At 39.9% G+C, this 18,801-nt stretch overlaps 1 protein-coding gene across 1 annotated transcript in view; it reads left to right on the top strand.

The window, feature by feature from the left end:
• Nucleotides 1-18,801, top strand: part of PCNX1 (pecanex 1) — a 138,196-nt gene that overhangs the window by 81,109 nt on the left and 38,286 nt on the right. Inside the window, exons 9-17 of the mRNA XM_034767980.1 lie at nt 1,058-1,147; nt 2,065-2,236; nt 4,099-4,209; nt 6,861-6,952; nt 8,701-8,810; nt 9,623-9,728; nt 11,480-11,572; nt 13,707-13,857; nt 18,194-18,335. Of these exons, the coding sequence (XP_034623871.1) occupies nt 1,058-1,147; nt 2,065-2,236; nt 4,099-4,209; nt 6,861-6,952; nt 8,701-8,810; nt 9,623-9,728; nt 11,480-11,572; nt 13,707-13,857; nt 18,194-18,335 (1,067 nt within the window). The remainder of the gene's footprint in view (nt 1-1,057; nt 1,148-2,064; nt 2,237-4,098; nt 4,210-6,860; nt 6,953-8,700; nt 8,811-9,622; nt 9,729-11,479; nt 11,573-13,706; nt 13,858-18,193; nt 18,336-18,801) is intronic.

Below are 18,801 nucleotides of genomic sequence, written 5' to 3'. Positions count from 1 at the left end.
CTGTAACTTGCTGTAGAAAAAGTAGGATAAAATTGAGCAAGAAATGCTTCCCAGTGGTTATTAGGACTGGAATTGCTATTTTCAACAGCCATTGCCTTTTTTGTTTGTTTGTTTAAAAGGAAGACAGTGATATTGCATTGGCAAATTCCCCATAGAAAGAAAGAGTGGAACAAAAGAATAATAGACACCTCAACTTTTCCTCATTTATGTAGGACAGTCTTATAATATGCATCCAGATATCCTCCAATCACAGAAGCTGAAAATTGTTCCACTTTACTGCAGTTCTGTAACCAGATGGGAACCAATCCTGTCTGTGTTCTGTGCACATCTAAAATTCCTGCTGAATGACCTGCCCTGGGAGCGAGTTAACAGTGACCCAGGGCTGTGGTGGAAGGAGGGTGCGGGGGGGCGGATGGGTGGGGGGGGGAGGGGGAGAGCCCAGGGCTGGAGCGGCCGGGTGGTGGGGGAGAGAGCCTAGGGCTGGAGCGGCAGGGGGGTGCGGCAAGGAGCCCAGGGCTGGGACGGGGGGCAGCCAAAATTTTTTTTGCTTGGGGCGGCAAAAACCTAGAGCCGGCCCTGACAAAGGTTACAGATTTCTAGTGGCTGAAAGCCCCATGCTGTGTCTCAGATGTAGCACCTGGGCCAAGTAGCCCACCATCCGTGTAGTCTCCCTCATACAACCAATGAAATTGTTGCATGCAGATTCGCTGTAGAATCAGGGTGACGGTTGAGTTTCCTCTATCACAATGGTCGAGGACTCTTGGCATGGCATAGACATGTGCCTTGCTGTCTCTCAGATGTTATTCATAAAGTCAAAATGACCGAGAACTTAAAAACTGGATAGTAACAGACAGTGAAACCCAGTATGATTGCAACTGGTGATATTCTGAACCAAAAGAGCTCTCAACCATGCTTGAAGCTGTTTCCATTGCTTTACTCTGGTTCAACAGACATTCTAGGTTTCACAGTGATACACAGATGGAGTGACACACCTGGAATCTTACCTATATAATGATCCTGGAATCTTACCTTGAATCAGGGTTACCACCTGGGATAATGTTCTAAAGATAGCAGGCCCCAAAATAATGTTTCTCTCTTTCCATTTTACTTTCAGAGTGTTCAACCAGATTCTTCTTCCCCTCGACATGTAAGTCAATACGTATGCCATTTCAGTGCCCTAGTGGGTCCAGCACGTCCACCATTAAGGATTAAATCTCTTTATCTGAGTCCTTAGCATTTGGGGAGAAGTGCCATCTTTGGGAAGAAAGACTTCTGTTATTGTACAGGATTGGGAAATTTGAGTATTTAATTCCAATTATAGCTTTCTGTGAGTTGGGCAAGTCACAATCTCTTTGCTGTAGTTTTTCAATCTCTAAAATTGTGACTATTTAACTCTCAGGTGTATTATGAGGACTAGTTATAAAGCACTTTTGAAAATGGAAAGAGTTCAGATTGTTACTGTTGAAGACTGAGAGCAGAAAATTTTATTAAGCATGTATTAGATCGGTGTGACAGAAGTTTATTTTACTTGCGACCTAAGCCAGAGGTGAGAAACTATATCAGGCCTCTTAAGGAAACTATGTACAGTATTGTAGGTGGTGATTACTGTATTTTTTATTACATATCTAACAGTCTAGCTTTTTAGCAATAGCAAAATCTGACCAATAAATACAAAATGTTTCTTAATTTGAGGTATACATCTAATAAAAACAAACACATTTTTCAGTTTTGTTTACAAGAACACTTGGAGCATAGTCTATTGTTTTAATATCTCAGTAAGGAATGTTTAAAAACCTGATGAAGAATAAAGGTAAATCTGTTAGTCTAGAAAGGCATTGAACATTGGAGCCATAAGTGTCCCTGTCTTTACAGCAATATAAGACAGATTATAAAAACTCCTTGATCTACTTAAATATTCTTTAAGAGATGTTGACAAACTATGGGAGAGGGCTTTTAAGAAAAGGATGGACAAAAATTAAAATTTGTGGTTATGTGAATTTATCATTATAAATGTGAAGAGCACATTTCTATCCAGTAATGAAACAAATCTTCTATCATTTTCAGGGTCATAATCGTATCATAGCCTATAGTAGGCCTGTTTATTTCTGTTTGTGTTGTGGTCTTATATGGTTGTTGGATTATGGCAGCAGAAATACATCTACAACAAGGTTCAGGTTGTATGGAGTGGTTTTCACCAACCCGTTGCTGCTGCTGTCCGCCAGGGACTTAGTTATAGGTGAGTTACTTTCTTGTACATGAACATCCAATAACCGGGATATTATATTAACCATCGGTTAGAGTTGGCTATTCCACCACAATGGAGGCATTTTAGGCTTTTATTATCTAAATCTCAGGTCCAGATCTCTGTGTCAGAGTGTTGCAGCACTACATTCTGACCCCAGTTCACTATCCTTTCATTTGAGAGAGCAGCTTTAGGCTTTCTGGTGTCCATAATAGAGCTTTGGAGTGTGAAAATTTTCCCCTCTCAAACCGCTAGGAATTTAAAATAAGTGTATCACTGTTTGTGGTGGTGTGTTTATTATTTGTATTTGTATTACTGTAGGGTGTAGGAGCCCTAGTCATGTACCAGGACCGCATTGTGCTAGGCACTGTGCAGATGTGGAACAAAATATGGTCCCTACCCGAGGGAGCTTACACTCTATAAGACAAGAGGCAGCAGATAGCTACAGACAGTCTGGGGAGTACAAGTAAACAATGAGACAATATTGGTCAGCATGATTGGCAATGGTATCTTCTCCAGGCTCTGTCCATCTTTGAGATAGCTTTCAATGTACTTTAACTCTCTCTCTACTGTCTAAAAATCTACTTAATCCTTTCCTTCCAATATTCTGCTCAGGTAGACTTGTCTCAACCCATGCAATTTGTACTTGTTGATAATTGTGCTCATAAAACCCAGTGAACAGTGCATCACCCCTAAATTCTTCTTTTCTTTCTGAACAATTAACACTAATTTATTTCAGATAAAGTGCCTTCAAAGCAGCTAGTAACAACACTGAGGGCACTGTTTCACAAAATGTTTTGCATTCCACAAAGAACTGTACATTGGTGGCAAACTTAAACTGCTAAGGAGAAGCAAAGAGCACAGATCTGAACCACAAGACCACCAGAATTCGTTCACGCCTGGAGAAGTAAGACTTGTTTGCCAGAGAACACAGACGCAGGGCAAGACAAACCTCAGAGTTGATTGGTTTCATTGACATGTGCTGGCATCAGACTAATGAGAGCTCAACTAGGACATCTGTTATCATTTGGCCACCAAGTGGGACTTGTGGACCTGGTTCATAGTCTAAATCCACTCCAAATGTCTGTCAGAGAACAGTGCTACAACAGTTTGATACAGATAGTCTGAACTAAGATGGGAGAGAAGGAGCTTAAGATGTCTCTATTGTGGTGGAAAAGCATATATAACCTATGTGTAATGTCCAATCGAATGGTTGCCCTCCATCCTGGGGGATGGGGAGGGAGGAGACAGGGATGGAGGGAAACTAGAATTAAAGAAACAAACATCTTCTCTTCTTCAATTTGTAAACTTATTTATCAGTTGCAGTGAGGTTCTTCTGATTGTTCAACAAACCTATGGTGGCACAATAAAAGCCAGGGTGAAATTTTGGCCCAGTTGAGTTAAATGTGGCCAGAATTTCCCCCCTGGAGTGCTACAATTGATCTGATGAGAGGCATGAGAGCCTTCATTCTAGTGAGTGAAAAATTTACACGACTTTATACCTGAAGACCCTCTTCCATGATCTTTACTATGTGAAAATGAAAAGCTTGTGATATAGAAGTCCAGTCATGTTAGACTGGCTCACACAGATTTCACTGGTGATTAAATTGGGAGTCAGCGAAGATGTACTTATCCCTCTGACTGTTGGAATGCTGTGACTAATCTAAGTTGGAGGTGGAAGTTAAAGTGAAGTCTAATATAATTGGAAACTGTTAGAAAGTCCATATAGTATATAGCCATAGTAATGTTGGATTCTATCTTGTTTGACATATATCACAGAGTTTAAAGAAACTATGAGGAGTATTGCAGTATATCAGATTTTCCATACTCACTTTTTTCACCTTTCTTTTCCGTAGTATTTACGCTGTGTTTCCCTATAGTATTCTTCATTGGTCTCCTGCCTCAGGTGAATACCTTTGTGATGTACCTCTGTGAACAGCTGGATATTCATGTCTTCGGTGGCAACGGTGAGTGCAGCTTTTATGTCAAAGATAGAGGGAAGTATTAGACCAGACAACTGCTACCATTTTCCAAATCAAATTAATAATGTAATTTAAAAGTCTATTTAGTAACATAATTTCTAGGTCTGGGCTTAAAATACAGAACCTCCTGAAGTCAGTGAAAAGAACCTATACTCATTCACGTAGTACAGTTCTGTAACAAAGAGCAATTCCTTTCACAGTGTAAAATACTTGTGCTTTTACAGTAAGAGACATATGTCAGAGCTTATTGTTTCAAAATTTTGCAAAATAACTTGCTGGTAGAAAATTCAATTCTGGGGCAGGGGAGAAAAGGAAAACTGTTCACTTCCCTTTAAAAACCTACCAAATGTACATCCAATAAGAGACTTGTACTTGGGTGGGGGGCAGAAAAATGTTCCATTCACAGAAGAATATTCCTTCAATTGTTGTGTTTGGTATCTAGATATGATCGTAAAAAGCAGTTCATGAATGCCTAAGATATGTAGAACTGTGACATCTTTATAATATCAGAGCGCTTGCAGTTCCCACTTCAAGGCAGGTGAAAGTGTACCTGTATTGAGAACTCCTTATTCCCTCCCCATCTCCTTGTTGTGCTCTACATTACTTAAGGATTGCTTACTGCTTCTCCCTCACTTACCCATCCTAAAGTTTCCCTACTCTTATCCACATCTGACCAGGGCCAAACTTGGTTTTAAATCCATCAACATAGCTACTTAATTAGCTTGTTACGTAACTGTTGAGCACTGCTAAGAGATCTTTTCTTTTCATCTCAGATAAGTTATGCATACTGTACTCTCTTCAGGGCCAGGGAATGCAAAAGAGCAGCCCTGTGCCCAGTACATTTCTTTGACTAATTTTAGTTGTGGCGAGGATGTAAACATCTTCAGTGTACCTGTATCTGTGAGGGTTAATGGGCACAGTTTAAATACAGTAACTCCTCGCTTAAAGTTATAGTTATGTTCTTGAAAAATGCAACTTTAAGCAAAAGGATGTTAAGCAAATCCAATTTTCCCATAAGAATTAATGTAAATAGGGGAGGTTAGGTTACACACACACACACACACACACTCTCTCTCTCTCTCTATAAGTTTTAAACAATTTAATACTGTACACAGCAATGATGATTGTGAAGCTTGGTTGAGGTGGAAGTCAGAGAGTGGGCTATTTCCCAGGAAATGCCTTACTGCTAAATGATGAAATAGCACTTGGCTGAGCCCTCAAGGGTTAACACATGGTTGTTAATGTAGCCTCACACTCTACAAGGCAGCACAAATGGAGGGTGGGGAGACAGCATGGAAGACAGAGACACACACACCCTGTGTGTGTGTGTGTGTGTGTGTGTGTGTGTGTGAGAGAGAGAGAGAGATTCTCGTTGCCACTCTAAGTACATTGCCTTTTTAAGTAGATCAGCAAGCTCTCTCCATTCTGAGCCCTGTTGTGTGTCCCCCTGCTCTATGGAGATGGGGTAAGCGGGGGGCAGGAGCAGGGCGGAGGGGGACACCCTGACATTAGCACCCCTCATCTCCTCCCCTCCCCTGCACAGCAAGCAGAAGGCTCCCAGAAGCAGCTTCAAGGCAGCACATGGCATGGGGGGGAGGGACAGCTGAACTGCCGGCAATTGATAGCCTGCTGGGCAGCTGCCGCACAGGGAACTTAAGGGAGCCGGTCCACCCTGGTTCAAAGCCCCCACCAGCTAGCTCCAAGGGGCTGCTCTTTCTGCAAGCACTGGACAAAACAGGCGGCTGCCAAACAACGTTATAAGGGAGCATTGCGCAACTTTAAATGAGCATGTTCTCTAATTGATCAGCAACAAAACAACGTTAACTGGGACGACTTTAAGTGAGGAGTTACTGTATTAGGTATACATTTAAATTAATACCTTTCCTGCAGCATCCTTGTGTTCTCAGATTTGTGAGCAGACACTTTCAGTCATGCAGTGCTCCTGATGCAGTGTTGACTTGCACTTTCACTAGGATTTGAAAATATCTCACTCATCACTTCATTACCAAGCTCACCTATTGTGTTACCTAATCTCCTTATCCCAAAACATATGCGTTCAATACTAGCTGCCCACCTTAACTTTTTCAGTGATGTGTTTCAAAAACATTTTTTGGCAAGAAATATTCATCAACGAAAACCAAAATGAGAACAGATTATATAAGTTAGTAGTGCTATCAACTATGCAGGGCTCCGAATTTAACCTTCCATAAGAGTACCAAGTGTCAAATTGCCTCCAGCTTCTAAATTTATATTTTGTTTATAAAAGAGAGAGATTCCCTGATTTATTGCTGAGAATTAAGATGATTAATCACATAGGTCCAACATAGTGTTAGCTTTCAGCTACCGCGTTTGCTGCAGCAATAGTTAACGATTCCCAAGGCAGTGCTGTTGAATAAATGGTAAACAAAACATGTAAATCATGCTCAGTTAAAAAAATAACTTGTGTGGGAGAGAGAGACTGTATTTGCAAAGTAGGAATTGTTAGAATTTTTCTAACATCTGAGCAGGTATTGAAGCAACGAAGTGTTGCAATTTTTGTAGTTTTTTTTGTTCAGTCAACTTTAAAAAGTCTTATGTTTTCAAATTTGTGCAGCTGATCCTTTTCTCCCTCTTCCCCCCCCCCTTTTTACTTCCAGCCACTACAAGCCTGCTTGCAGCTCTTTACAGTTTCATCTGTAGTATTGTGGCAGTAGCATTATTGTATGGATTGTGTTATGGTGCCCTGAAGGTGAGCAGTACATTGATAGTATATAAATAAATATTTAGGATTTGATTCTCCTCTGCCTTTCCCTTTTGTCTACTTATTTACATTTGTGAAAAGTGGGTATAAAGTGTTACCATTCTGATTTGGTAAGGTTTTACACTTACTTTGCCATATGTTTAATTTCACTAGGATTTGAAAATACGCACTCGTGTTCAGTGAAGCTCTCCCCATCTCCCTTAAATTTATTTTCTGCACAGATTCTTGTGTGGGGCACATAACAGCTGGTCAACTACTTGCACTGTCTTCATGCATTGGTGTTTTTCCTAATTCATCCAAAAGGTTGAATTTGAAAACTCACTCCCGACGATGCAAATTAGAAATAAAATATTTTTACATGCTAATTTTGAAAAGAAAGCAGGGTATAGTTTGCTCTGCTGATGTGGTGAATATCTGTTTATGGGAGAGGGATTGAGAGGCAGCTGACAAGTGCAAGGGAACAAAGAAAAATGTATACTTGCTCAAAGTACAGTTTTACTCTGAAAAACAATTATATAAAAATGACACTGACTTCCATGTTTGTGTGTAGTGTGTCATTGATTTCTAGGTCAAATGTGCTCAGTTTACAAGTAAAATGACTTTTTCTAACAGTCAGTCCTGCATGCTCAGCCTGGGCTCTGAGAGTCAACCTAGCTTTTTATTACTTGTGATGATGGAAAGATTTACTAGCCAAATTGTGCCCTCGGTGAACCTATAGATCCGCAATCATTTTCAGTATCTTTGCAGGGGTGTAACTGATTAGATCATAGTAAACAAATCAGTTGATATACAAGATAGAACAAAACTTTGTTAAATCAATCTGATCCCTGCAGATCCAGCATAGTAGGAGTAAAAGAATAAATTCTTTTTCATCTAAAGTCAGCAAACGTTACAAAAGGATTAGTTCTATTGAGTAAGAAGGTGATACTTTTTTACATAGTCAATTTTCAGAATGGAACTTCAATTTGAATAATTTTTAAGGGATTATGATCATGCGGTATGTGGTAATAGTACGTACAGTACATTAAAACTGTTGAACATTTAATTACATGGGTAAATTACATATGACTGTGTGGTACTTGTAAAATAAACTTCAAATAATAAAACTATTGCAGTCTTCTAAAACCAAAATGAGGATTCATTGTGAATTACTTTTGAACCCAAGTGATGCAGCATAGTAAACACACACTAATTTATTGTAGCCTGAGATGGAGTTTACTACCAGGTTTGGGCTGCATTCCCAAGCAATCTGACTCCAAGAAGACCTGGTCCCAGTGTGTCAACAAGTACCACAAGGGAAAGTTGAAAACAATTTATTATAGTGTTCATATGGTATTCACCACTTACATAACATGGTTATAGGCAAACTAGAAGCGAATATGTAGATATTTATGAAATAAGCACTAATTATACAAATAAAGTGTATGAACATGGGCATTCTAACCTTATGCTTGATCAGACGGTAGCACTCTTAGGACATGATCATTAAGGTTAATAGGAGTTTTCCGTTGACTTGAACAGGAGACAGTTCAAGTCTTTAACGGGAATAAAAACTGATTAAAGGCTTTAACTTACAGAAAGTATAGGTGAACATTTTAACAAAATACCTTTATTTTGAAAAGCATATGACTTTTTTCATCTTTCTTTTTTCTTATTACTTTACACGTTTTCTGATTTGTGATACTAATTTTATATATCCTTGTCTTTCTGTTAAAATTTAATTCTTCTGTCCCCAGGATTCTTGGGATGGCCAGCATATTCCAGTCCTCTTCTCAATATTCTGTGGCTTGTTAGTAGCGTTATCCTATCATCTCAGCAGACAATGTAGTGACCCTTCTGTACTTTTGTAAGTGTCTGACTGTGTATCTGTCCTCAAGGCAACTCTCAAAGGAGATACATTGTGATCATTAGTAGAAACCCAGTAGTACCTCTGAAACTGATGTTGGTCCAACCCTGTGGAAAACAAAAGGGAGGGATGAGTGATGGTCTGGTACTTAGGATGCTGGCTGGGAACGCTCAAAACCCAGGTACAGTTCCCTATGCTGCCACAACTTCCTTTGTGACATTGGGCAAGTCACTTAATCGCTGTCTGAATTCCCTATGTATGCAATAGGGATAATTATACTTACCTACTTCATAGAGGTGTTGCAAGAATAAATACATGAAAGGTTGTGAGCCACTTAGATACTATTGGTAAAGAGGCCATAAAAATACTTTGAAAAGCTTCTAAACGTGGCCATATCATGCTTTATTACTAGTAGCATATACTAAGAGTTTGGCTGCTTGGTCAATATGGCCCTACAAATTAAAGGAGTGTGGGTTACTTTGTTAGAGCTTTAGTTAATACTAGAATCCTTGGTTGCCTATTTTGCATTTGGACCAACAGAGACTACTTGGGGGGTGGGGGTGGAAAATCTGAACAGATTTTATTGAGCTTTTCCTTGCGGTAAAAGAGAGATGAGGCAAACAGATAGGCTTACCTTTATATACCTGTTGAGATTTCTAAACTCCTTTAAGTAAGTTGAGTCACAAAAGATAGCAGATCGGGACCGCTTATGTTCTATTAATTTGTAATAGGCCTCTTATTTTGTTACCTCTTCTAAACCCACCCAAATCAATTGATTTATCACAGTGAATTCTTGCTTTGCATCTTTTTAGCTCTTTAGTACAATCAAAAATTTTTCCTAATTCCGAAGACAAAAACCCAGAGGATCCTCTGTCTGAAGTCAAAGATCCTTTACCTGAAAAACTTAGAAATTCAGTGGTAAGTAGGCTGGCTTTTTGTAAAACTCAACCCAGACATATACTGAATCCTGGCCAATAGAGTATGTACTAGTTTAGTGTTGAGTTAGTTGGAATTTGTTAGCACTATATACTCTGCAGTCCAGGGCTGGGACTTTCAGGGAGTAAGGCATTCAAGTCCCATTGACTTTCATTTGACTTCAAGAATTTTAGTTACTTATATTTAACACGGTGAAAAATAACTCCTTAAGGATTGAGTTAATGCTAATGGGTATTTGAGTCGAAATTTTACATTCAGAAGACCAATTGCATCTACCTTTAGAATGCATTTCCACTTTGAATATAAAATGCTGAGTCTGTTGCTTCATTGACTATCTGTATTGAAACAACACTGTATCTTTAGCTATACACCCAATTAAAAATGCACAGCCTTGAGAAAAAGTATTACCAGTGCCTTGACAATATAAGCTATCAAAAAAGAGATACAGTTAAGAAGGCCAGAACTCCCAAATGATAGAGCAGTGAAGGATAATTGATGATGTTCTGTAATTCATGTTCATAATTTAATATGTACCCAAATAAACACAGTGATACCTGGTGTGTGTATGAAGGCTCAAGTGGAAAAGAGTGATAGTTGCCAAAAGATGTTAACTCAGTATTTTTGGATAAACAAGAGCTTTGGGCAATCCAGCCCACAAACAGAAACTAAAAACTAAGGAAAGCTGGTGCGTTTTTTTAATGAAGAATGAGTTGCTTCTAGTAACACTGGAGACTTGCTCTGTTGACTTAATTTTATCATCACATTCTTTGGATACCTAGAGTAAATCCATTGTAAATGCTTGTGAAAATAACAGTATCCAGTTGTTATCCTGTTTCACATAAACAAGCGGTAAGTGAGAAACCTAAGAAGCTTAGTCTATTTAATTTATCCAAGAGAAGATTAATTGTGTTCTAAAAGTACCTGCATTGGGAGAAGATTTACTGATAGATAGTATGGGGCTCTTTAATCTAGCAGACAAAGACATAACAAGATCCAATGGTTGCAAATTGAAGTTAGACAAATTCAGAAAAGAAATAATGTATGTGCGGGCGTTATTGTTTTTTTTAATATCAAGGGTAATGAACCATTGGAAAAATTTACCTAAGAATGTGATGGATTCTTTCATTTGAAGTCTTTTTGAAACATGATCACATCTTTCTAAGAGATGCTCTAGCACAGCAAGAAGTTATGGGCTAGATACAGGAATTACAGGGTGAAAATCTTTGGCCTGTGTTATGCAGGAGGACAGACTAGATCAGTGTTTCTTTCTGGCCTTAAAAGCTCTTAATTCAGTTACATACATTGAGGCAATAGGCTCAAACTTTGGAAGGGAAGAATATCCAGAATGAAAGTGTTTTGTCCATTAACTTTTCACCTATGGCAGTGATTAGATGTTTTAAATTAAATCATTTGGGCAAATGCTCTTGATCAAAACCAGGTAAGTAAGGGTTATCTTCCATGCATTGGTGCTTGTTGCAGTCTTCTCTTGGGAGTTGGGAAATAAAAATGGTGGGATTTTTGAAAGCACTTATCTAACAGCTGCTGCTGTCAAAATTAGAGAGGAAAGTTCAGTTGACTTCAGTGGAAGCAAATTTAGGTCAATGCTGAACTCTTTTGACAATAGCTTCCCCATATTCCTTTAACTAACCAAAGAGGTAAGTGGAGGTGACCCTGGGACTGGAAGAAGAGTACCAACATTTGTTCTCTCAAACTATTTTCTTTTTATTCCATAGAATGAACGGTTACAATCTGACCTGATAGTGTGCCTCGTCATTGGTGTACTCTATTTTGCAATTCATGTCAGTACAGTATTCACAGTTTTGCAGGTAAGTTATTGCATTATGCCTCACAATTTATAAAATACCTGTACTTCCTCTTTTCTTGTAGATGCCTTTTTGCTAATGCTACTATTTAATACTCTTTTGTGGTTGTACCCAATGGCCCCATTTGGGCTTGGGGCATGACTTACACTAGGTGCTATTCAGACATACAGTGTGACTAATACCTGCCGTGAAGACCTTTTTAAATCTCAATTTTTTTTGTGTCCCCAATATTCCTCTCCCTTTTCTTCCCCTCCTCCCCACTCCTACTTCTCTATCTAGGCGCTCCAATTTTTTCGATAAAGTGCCTTTCTTTCGCTCTACCCACCCACAGAAATACTTACAGGCTCATTCTGGAGGAGGGAGAAAGTAAACTGACAAAAAGATTCGAAGGAGTTTCACCTGTTGTGTCCAGTTGTCGCTCCTAGACAGTGTCCATCTCCCATGGGATGGAAGTGGGGGGTAGAGGGATGGTTCCTTGCAGGATATCAAGGGGTCAGGAGACCTTTCCTTACAGTTGCTTTCTAAGTTCCACCTATCAGCCTAGCTATCATTAGCATATGCTTCAGAATACCCTTAAATATTTTCAACTTGATGTGACTTAAGGTCACATTGTGCAACAGGATTTGTGTGGGTGAAGGAGTCTGTCTAAGCACATCCAGTGGCGGAATTTGGTATTTACACACCAGGCTAGCTGCCTAAGTAGCTGGAGAAACCTTCTAAAACTGTCTAGTTTGATTACAGTATTGAAAGCAAATGTAACTTTCACACTGAGCAAAAGATCAAATTGCCAGGGCAACTATGATGAGCCAAGTTGCTACACAGATGACATACGCTGGATTTTGGCTACCTGGAAGAATTAGAATGTCTAATTTGTTTGTCCAGCATCACTGTTCCAAGTAATTTGAAGAAAAGAAATGGCATACATTCTGGAAGAATTCCAGTACTCTATTGCTCTCTATCATTACAAAAATGGAGAGGCTCTTGTTAAGCATTTGTGTCGGTTTATTTTTAAATCTAAACATTTTTAGATGGAGGGTCCTTCTAGTTGAGCAGAGATGACCACGTCCACACTAGTTTTTACTAAGGCAGATGTCCCTTCCAGGGAAAGGCCAAACTCCACCTATCCCTGATGAACGTGGCCTCCATCCCCAACTGGTTACCTGCTGTTGAGTTAACTAAATAGTTTATTACACTCAGGTTTATTTTAAATGGCCAAAGACATCAGACATTTAAAAATGAGCTTCTAGACAGACCCATATGAAAAGTTTTAAGTTTGTGAATTCACAGCCGTCTTGCTACCCATGAAAATATGATTCATAACCCCAATTTAGCTCAGCAGTAGGCACTGCTGGAATATAAAATGCATACCCATGTCTCTAAATGTCAGAGGGGTAGCTGTGTTAGTCTGTATCCACAAAAACAACGAGGAGTCCGGTGGCACCTTAAAGACTAACAGATTTATTTGGGCATAAGCTTTTGTGGGCTTATGAAAGCTTATGCCCAAATAAATCTGTTAGTCTTTAAAGTGCCACGGGACTCCTAGTTGTTTTCATGTCTCTAAAGATACTGTGTTCACATATAGTGAGTGTTGCTGTAAAATTCTTGAACAGCAGTGCGCTCACATACATGGAGGTGATGTTATATTGCTGTATGTAAAGGGTATATACTTCAGTAAGAGGGTGCTATTCAACTCTTCTTCAAGAGAAATCTTAAAAATATAATCCAGAATGAGAATCAATCTCTTCTGCACTTGCACCTCCTTTTTATCTAGCAGAAATCCTCCTTCAAGGATAATAGTTTTGCCATTTTAGAGATGAAATGCAAAAGAATCAGAACCAACTGTCTATGAAAGAAGATCAGCAATACTATAGAAGAAAAGGTAGCAACCCAGTCTTCAGGGAAGATCAAAAGTAGAATAATCTGTCTATCTTAGAAGTGTTATCCTCTGAGGCAACTCTCATTATTTTACATTCTTACAGTTGACATACTTTCTCATGTTAAAAGGGGAATTGAAGTCCAGACATGCTTTTACAGGCTGATTGATAAAGGTTATAGAAAACATCAAGTTGTTAACTGATTTGCTTTTTGTTTATAAGACTGAGAACCTATCTTTTGTTCAACTTTGCTTTTTCTTTAGCCTGTCCTGAGCTACATTTTGTATGCATTGGTGGGCTCAGTAGGATTTTTAACCCATTATGTGCTGCCTCAACTCCGAAAGCAGCTTCCTTGGCACTGTTTCTCTCACTCATTGCTGAAAACCAAGGAATATTATCAATTTGAAGTCCGAAGTAAGTATCAGTAATTTTTTTAAAATTTGCACTAATGGTTGAGCAGTTTATATTAACCATTACTTTAACTTTTTGCTTTACAACTTCTCATTGCTTAAATGTTCCAGGGTCTCTGATTGACAGTGTTAATTCTTTCCTACCTCAGCATGCCTTGCTTGATCCTGTGGCATTTTATGTATCTTTAGTAAGTAATAATGATGGCGTCACACTAGCAATGCTATTGTTATGATGACCGCAGTTGCATTGAATCCTTTTCAGGATCTTACAAGTGTCGAAAACTTACTCTCTGTGCTGAAACTTCTCTTGCAACATTTTGGCAAACATATATTTTTTCACTGTCTTTTTTTCAATATTTTGGAGGGTTTAAATTGTTTTTATTTTAGATATTTCAGACCCACTTGTATACTTTCAGTTTGCTGTGTTGGTCCTTATTAAAAACTAATGCTTTTGGCATGTTTGTAGAAAGTTAGTTTGGAAATAACAGCCAAACATCTGAAAATAGAATAGTACAGTACGTTATATTTGTTTTAAAGGGTACTAAGTGTGAAACTACACATATATACATGCTTAAACATACATTTATCTGCACTATAAATCTAACAAATGCACCTCCATTTTATTTCTTTCATTAATGAAACTCTTTATGAAACTTGTTTTCTAAGGAACTTTCATTTGAAAAAGGTAGCAAATATACCCCAGTTAACCAAAGAAAATCCTTACAAAAAGTGTTAACGTGAGTTTATATTTACATACAGTAGTATCCTTCATGTGAGGATCTTAAAAGCCTTTATAGAGGTGAAAATTATTACACCCATTTATAAGTGGGAAAACAGACAGAAACTAAGGCCCCCATCTTGCAAGCCAATCTGTGTGGTTGGACCACCTATAGCTTGTATGCAGCCCAGTTGGCTTTAGTGGAGTCTTACTTCACATGGTGTGGAGTATGTATGCATAAGCATTTGTCCATGCTGATCAGTGCCTAAATATTTCAAGATTACATGGCAAGCCAGTGGAAAAATCTATATAGAATCTAAGTTTCCTGATTCCTACTCCTTGCTCCAATTGCTGAATTGGGCTAGTGAAAATATACCAGAGAACTGTCCAATTCTGCATTCAGATCTTGAGTTTGCAGGCAGCCAGGTTTAGAGGTAAAAAAACAATTTTCATTGAAGTTTATAAGTTCACACATCTCAGTGTTAACCTGAGGCAAATCTAGCATTGCATACAAGAAGCAGCAAATTGTACTATCTCCTGTTTGAGTCATTTAATGGCAAATAAGAACTGCCAGGTCAATAACATTCTAATAGCCCTGTAAATAGAAATTAGTAGATAGCTGAGTAGTAAAGAAGAGAAAATAAATTTATAGCAAGTAAGCATCTTATTTCTTTACCTAGTTCTAGAGGGGCTGTCAGATTTGTATCTAAAACTTCATCTCATACCAGAATGTATTTGTGGGCGCCTTCTAATTAACCTGCAGTTTAGTCAGGTAAATTGCTGTCTCGGCATCAATACCCCTAGCTGCAATTTTAAATTCCATTATTTCCGTGATTACATGTTGAAATAAATACAGTCAGTCTGATTTGATATCCGATTTTTTTGATGAAAAATATAAATGAAAAATACCTACCTAAATACAATTTTATGGCTGAGAATTAAGATGCGCACAAATTGAGAAACTTTTGTTGTAATTAGGCTGCAGTGCTCACGTGTTTGTAATATTGTGTCTCCTACTAATATGTATATGCAAAATTAAAGCCATATACATCAATATGAAATTTTACAGATCATAATGTACCATGGCTTGGCCCCTTGCACAGCAGAGAGAATTCACCTGAGGTAGGGCAGGCAGTAATCTGCCCTCCCTGAGGGTTCTGCTTTGGGAGGGGAGCAACTTTAATTTCTGCTGGGGGCTCCAAAGAAGCCTTGCTATCGAAGGCTGCAGTGGAGATGTTTGAATCAGTATGTCTCAGCTATCCTAACTCATTTCCTGGCTAGTGCCTCCCACTTTTCTGACTGTTGTGGACCCCTGTGGACTTCCCTGGTGATGGGGAGGTTGTGGCCACCTTGTACCCCTGCAACCTCTTCCTAGCAGATTTGATATCATTGAGGGAGAGGCATAATTGAAAACTGACATAATCCAGAGCTGATTCCAGGCCTGTGTGAGTGCTGTTCTGTAACCTTGATTTTTTTCCCTTAGTTGTGTGTGTGTGTGTGGGGGGGGGGAGGAGGGGGGGGTGTTGCTCTCAACAATAACAATGTCGTATTATATATTTTTTTGCAATTAATACAAAAAATCAAGAGGCTGTTGGTTGTCAGTTTATAATTGCAGGATAATTACTGTATATACTCGTTCATAAGTCGAATTTTTTTAGTAAAAAAGGGGAGCACCAGAGAAGGGGATCGGCTTATGAACAGGTATAGAGAGGAGAGATGGGACACAGCCCCTCCCCCCAACAGCGGGAGCAAGGAGAGGCAGCACAGCCAGAAGGGAAGAATCGGACCAGAGTGTCTCTGCTTCTGGCCCCGCTGCTCTCCCCCCAGCCTCCGAAGCAGCTGCAGCTCTGGCGCTGGCAGGCTGCAGCCGTGCCGCTCGGACCCGCCCCCCAGAGCAGGCTGCAGCCGCTCTGCCCGGCCCACTGGAGCACGCTGCGGCCATGCCTTCCAGCCCAGCTTGCTGGAACATGCTGTGGCCGCGCCTCCTGGTCTGGCCCTCTGGAGCAGGCTACGGCCGTGCTGCCCAGCCTGCCAGAGAAGCCTCCAGCAAGGCCAGAGACATCCTCCCCTGGCCCTCCCCAGATAAGGTGGGAAGGGATGGGATGGGGAGAGTGTGGGGGTCCCGGGCTAGAGCTGTGGTCATGTGGGGGGTGGTCACAGGGGTTACTCCCCTGACCCCAAGCTTCTCCTCCCCCAAAATTTTCCCCACCAGTTGCTGTCCCGGCCCGTCCGGGAAAGCAGCTGGTGCGCCGGGACACTTTGTTTACTTAGGCTTATCTCCGTGCCTGCGGACGCTCAAGGTAAACAAACCATCTCGGACCAGCAGCGGCTTATCCTGATGGCCTGGGAGCCAAAGTTTGCTGACCCCTGAATTATAGTGTTGGCTTATGAACATGTCATAAAAATTTTCCATTTTTACTTATCCATCTTGGGGGGTTGGCTTATAAATGAACTGGCTTATGATAGAGTATATACAGTAAAAAAACAGGAGTGCTTGTGGCACCTTAGGCCTGGTCTATACTACCCGCCTGAATCGGCGGGTAGAAATCGACCTCTCGGGGATCGATTTATCGCGTCCCGTCGGGACGCGACAATCGATCCCCGAATCGGCGCTCTAACTCCACCAGCGGAGGTGGTAGTAAGCGCCGCCGACAAAAAGCGGCAGAAGTCGATTTTGCCGCCGTCCTCACAACGGGGTAAGTCGGCTGTAATACGTCGAATTCAGCTACGCTATTCACGTAGCTGAATTTGCGTATCTTAAATCGACTCCCCACTGTAGTGTAGATGTACCCTTAGAGACTAACAAATTTATTTGAGCATAAGCTTTCGTGGGCTACAGCCCACTTCTTCGGATGCACAGAATGGAACATATGTTGAGGAGATATATATACACATACAGAGAGCATGAGAAGGTGGGAGTTGTCTTACCAACTCTGAGAGGCCAATTAAGTAAGAGAAGAAAAACTTTTGAAGTGATAATCAAGATAGCCCAGAACAGACAGTTTGATAAGAAGTGTGAGAATACTTACATGGGGAGATAGATTCAATGTTTGTAATGTATATACGGTAAATTCTTCTAGACTGTGGGGACATGTATCTGAAGCATTTTAATTCAAATATGGGTGGAAAAACATTATTTTATAACAATCAAAATGAAATGTAATTTGATCAGTAGCTATGGTAACAGCTTCCATCGCTTCAAAAAAGTAATCATGTTTGCTGATATGCAGAAACTGTAACATTTACCAAAATCCAAAACTACAGGAAACTTTATGTAGATACGGTAGTGCAAGCTTCTCTCCAATGACATTCAGCCATGACTTGGAAGGATTGTTTTTATGGATGAGAAGGTAGTTCAGTCTGAGAATCCTTATTCGGTTTTGGGTTCTCTGCTGAAACTGGCAGGGAGAGAGCAGTTATCCACAAATTGCCTCAGTACTAAAGATTACCAGATCTTTGTGTATGCCACCTGACAATTGCCAGAGGGCCAGAACTTTTGGTCTCAGATGACCTAGGCTGGTTTAGAACTACTGATCTAGAGCCAAAATGAACAGCATCCTATTAGAAATCTCCTGTGATATTTAGGCCCCTAGTATAATCTGTGATCTCTTTTGCTGTTTAGATGCTGCCCATGTAATGTGGTTTGAGAAACTTCATGTATGGCTCCTCTTTGTGGAGAAGAATGTTATCTACCCACTGATAGTCCTCAATGAGCTCAGCAGCAGTGCCAAGAACATTGCTAGTCCAAAGAAACTGGACACAGAGTAAGTAGAAAAGATTGTCAGTAACTTGAGTATACCCAATATGGTGGAACTAAATGGCAAAGGGCGTCATAATTGACAGCGGCAGTGGAAGTATAGTTAATACGAGTTGCAATTAAAGCAAAGTAGTAACAATTAGTTTCTAATGTCAGTACCTGGCAAACTCATATGTCTGGAAAAAGAAGAACAGGAGTACTTGTGGCACCTTAGAGACTAACAAATTTATTAGAGCATAAGCTTTCGTGGACTACAGCCCACTTCTTCGGATGCATATAGAATGGAACATATATTGAGGAGATATATATACACACATACAGAGAGCATAAACAGGTGGGAGTTGTCTTACCAACTCTGAGAGGCCAATTAATTAAGAGAAAAAAAACTTTTGAAGTGATAATCAAGCTAGCCCAGTACAGACAGTTTGATAAGAAGTGTGAGAATACTTACAAGGGGAGATAGATTCAATGTT

This window comes from Trachemys scripta, chromosome 4 (genome assembly GCF_013100865.1).
Source record: "Trachemys scripta elegans isolate TJP31775 chromosome 4, CAS_Tse_1.0, whole genome shotgun sequence".
NCBI lineage: Eukaryota > Metazoa > Chordata > Testudines > Emydidae > Trachemys > Trachemys scripta.
Note: the sequence above shows the minus strand (reverse complement) of the source record. Positions and strands in the feature narration are given on the sequence as shown.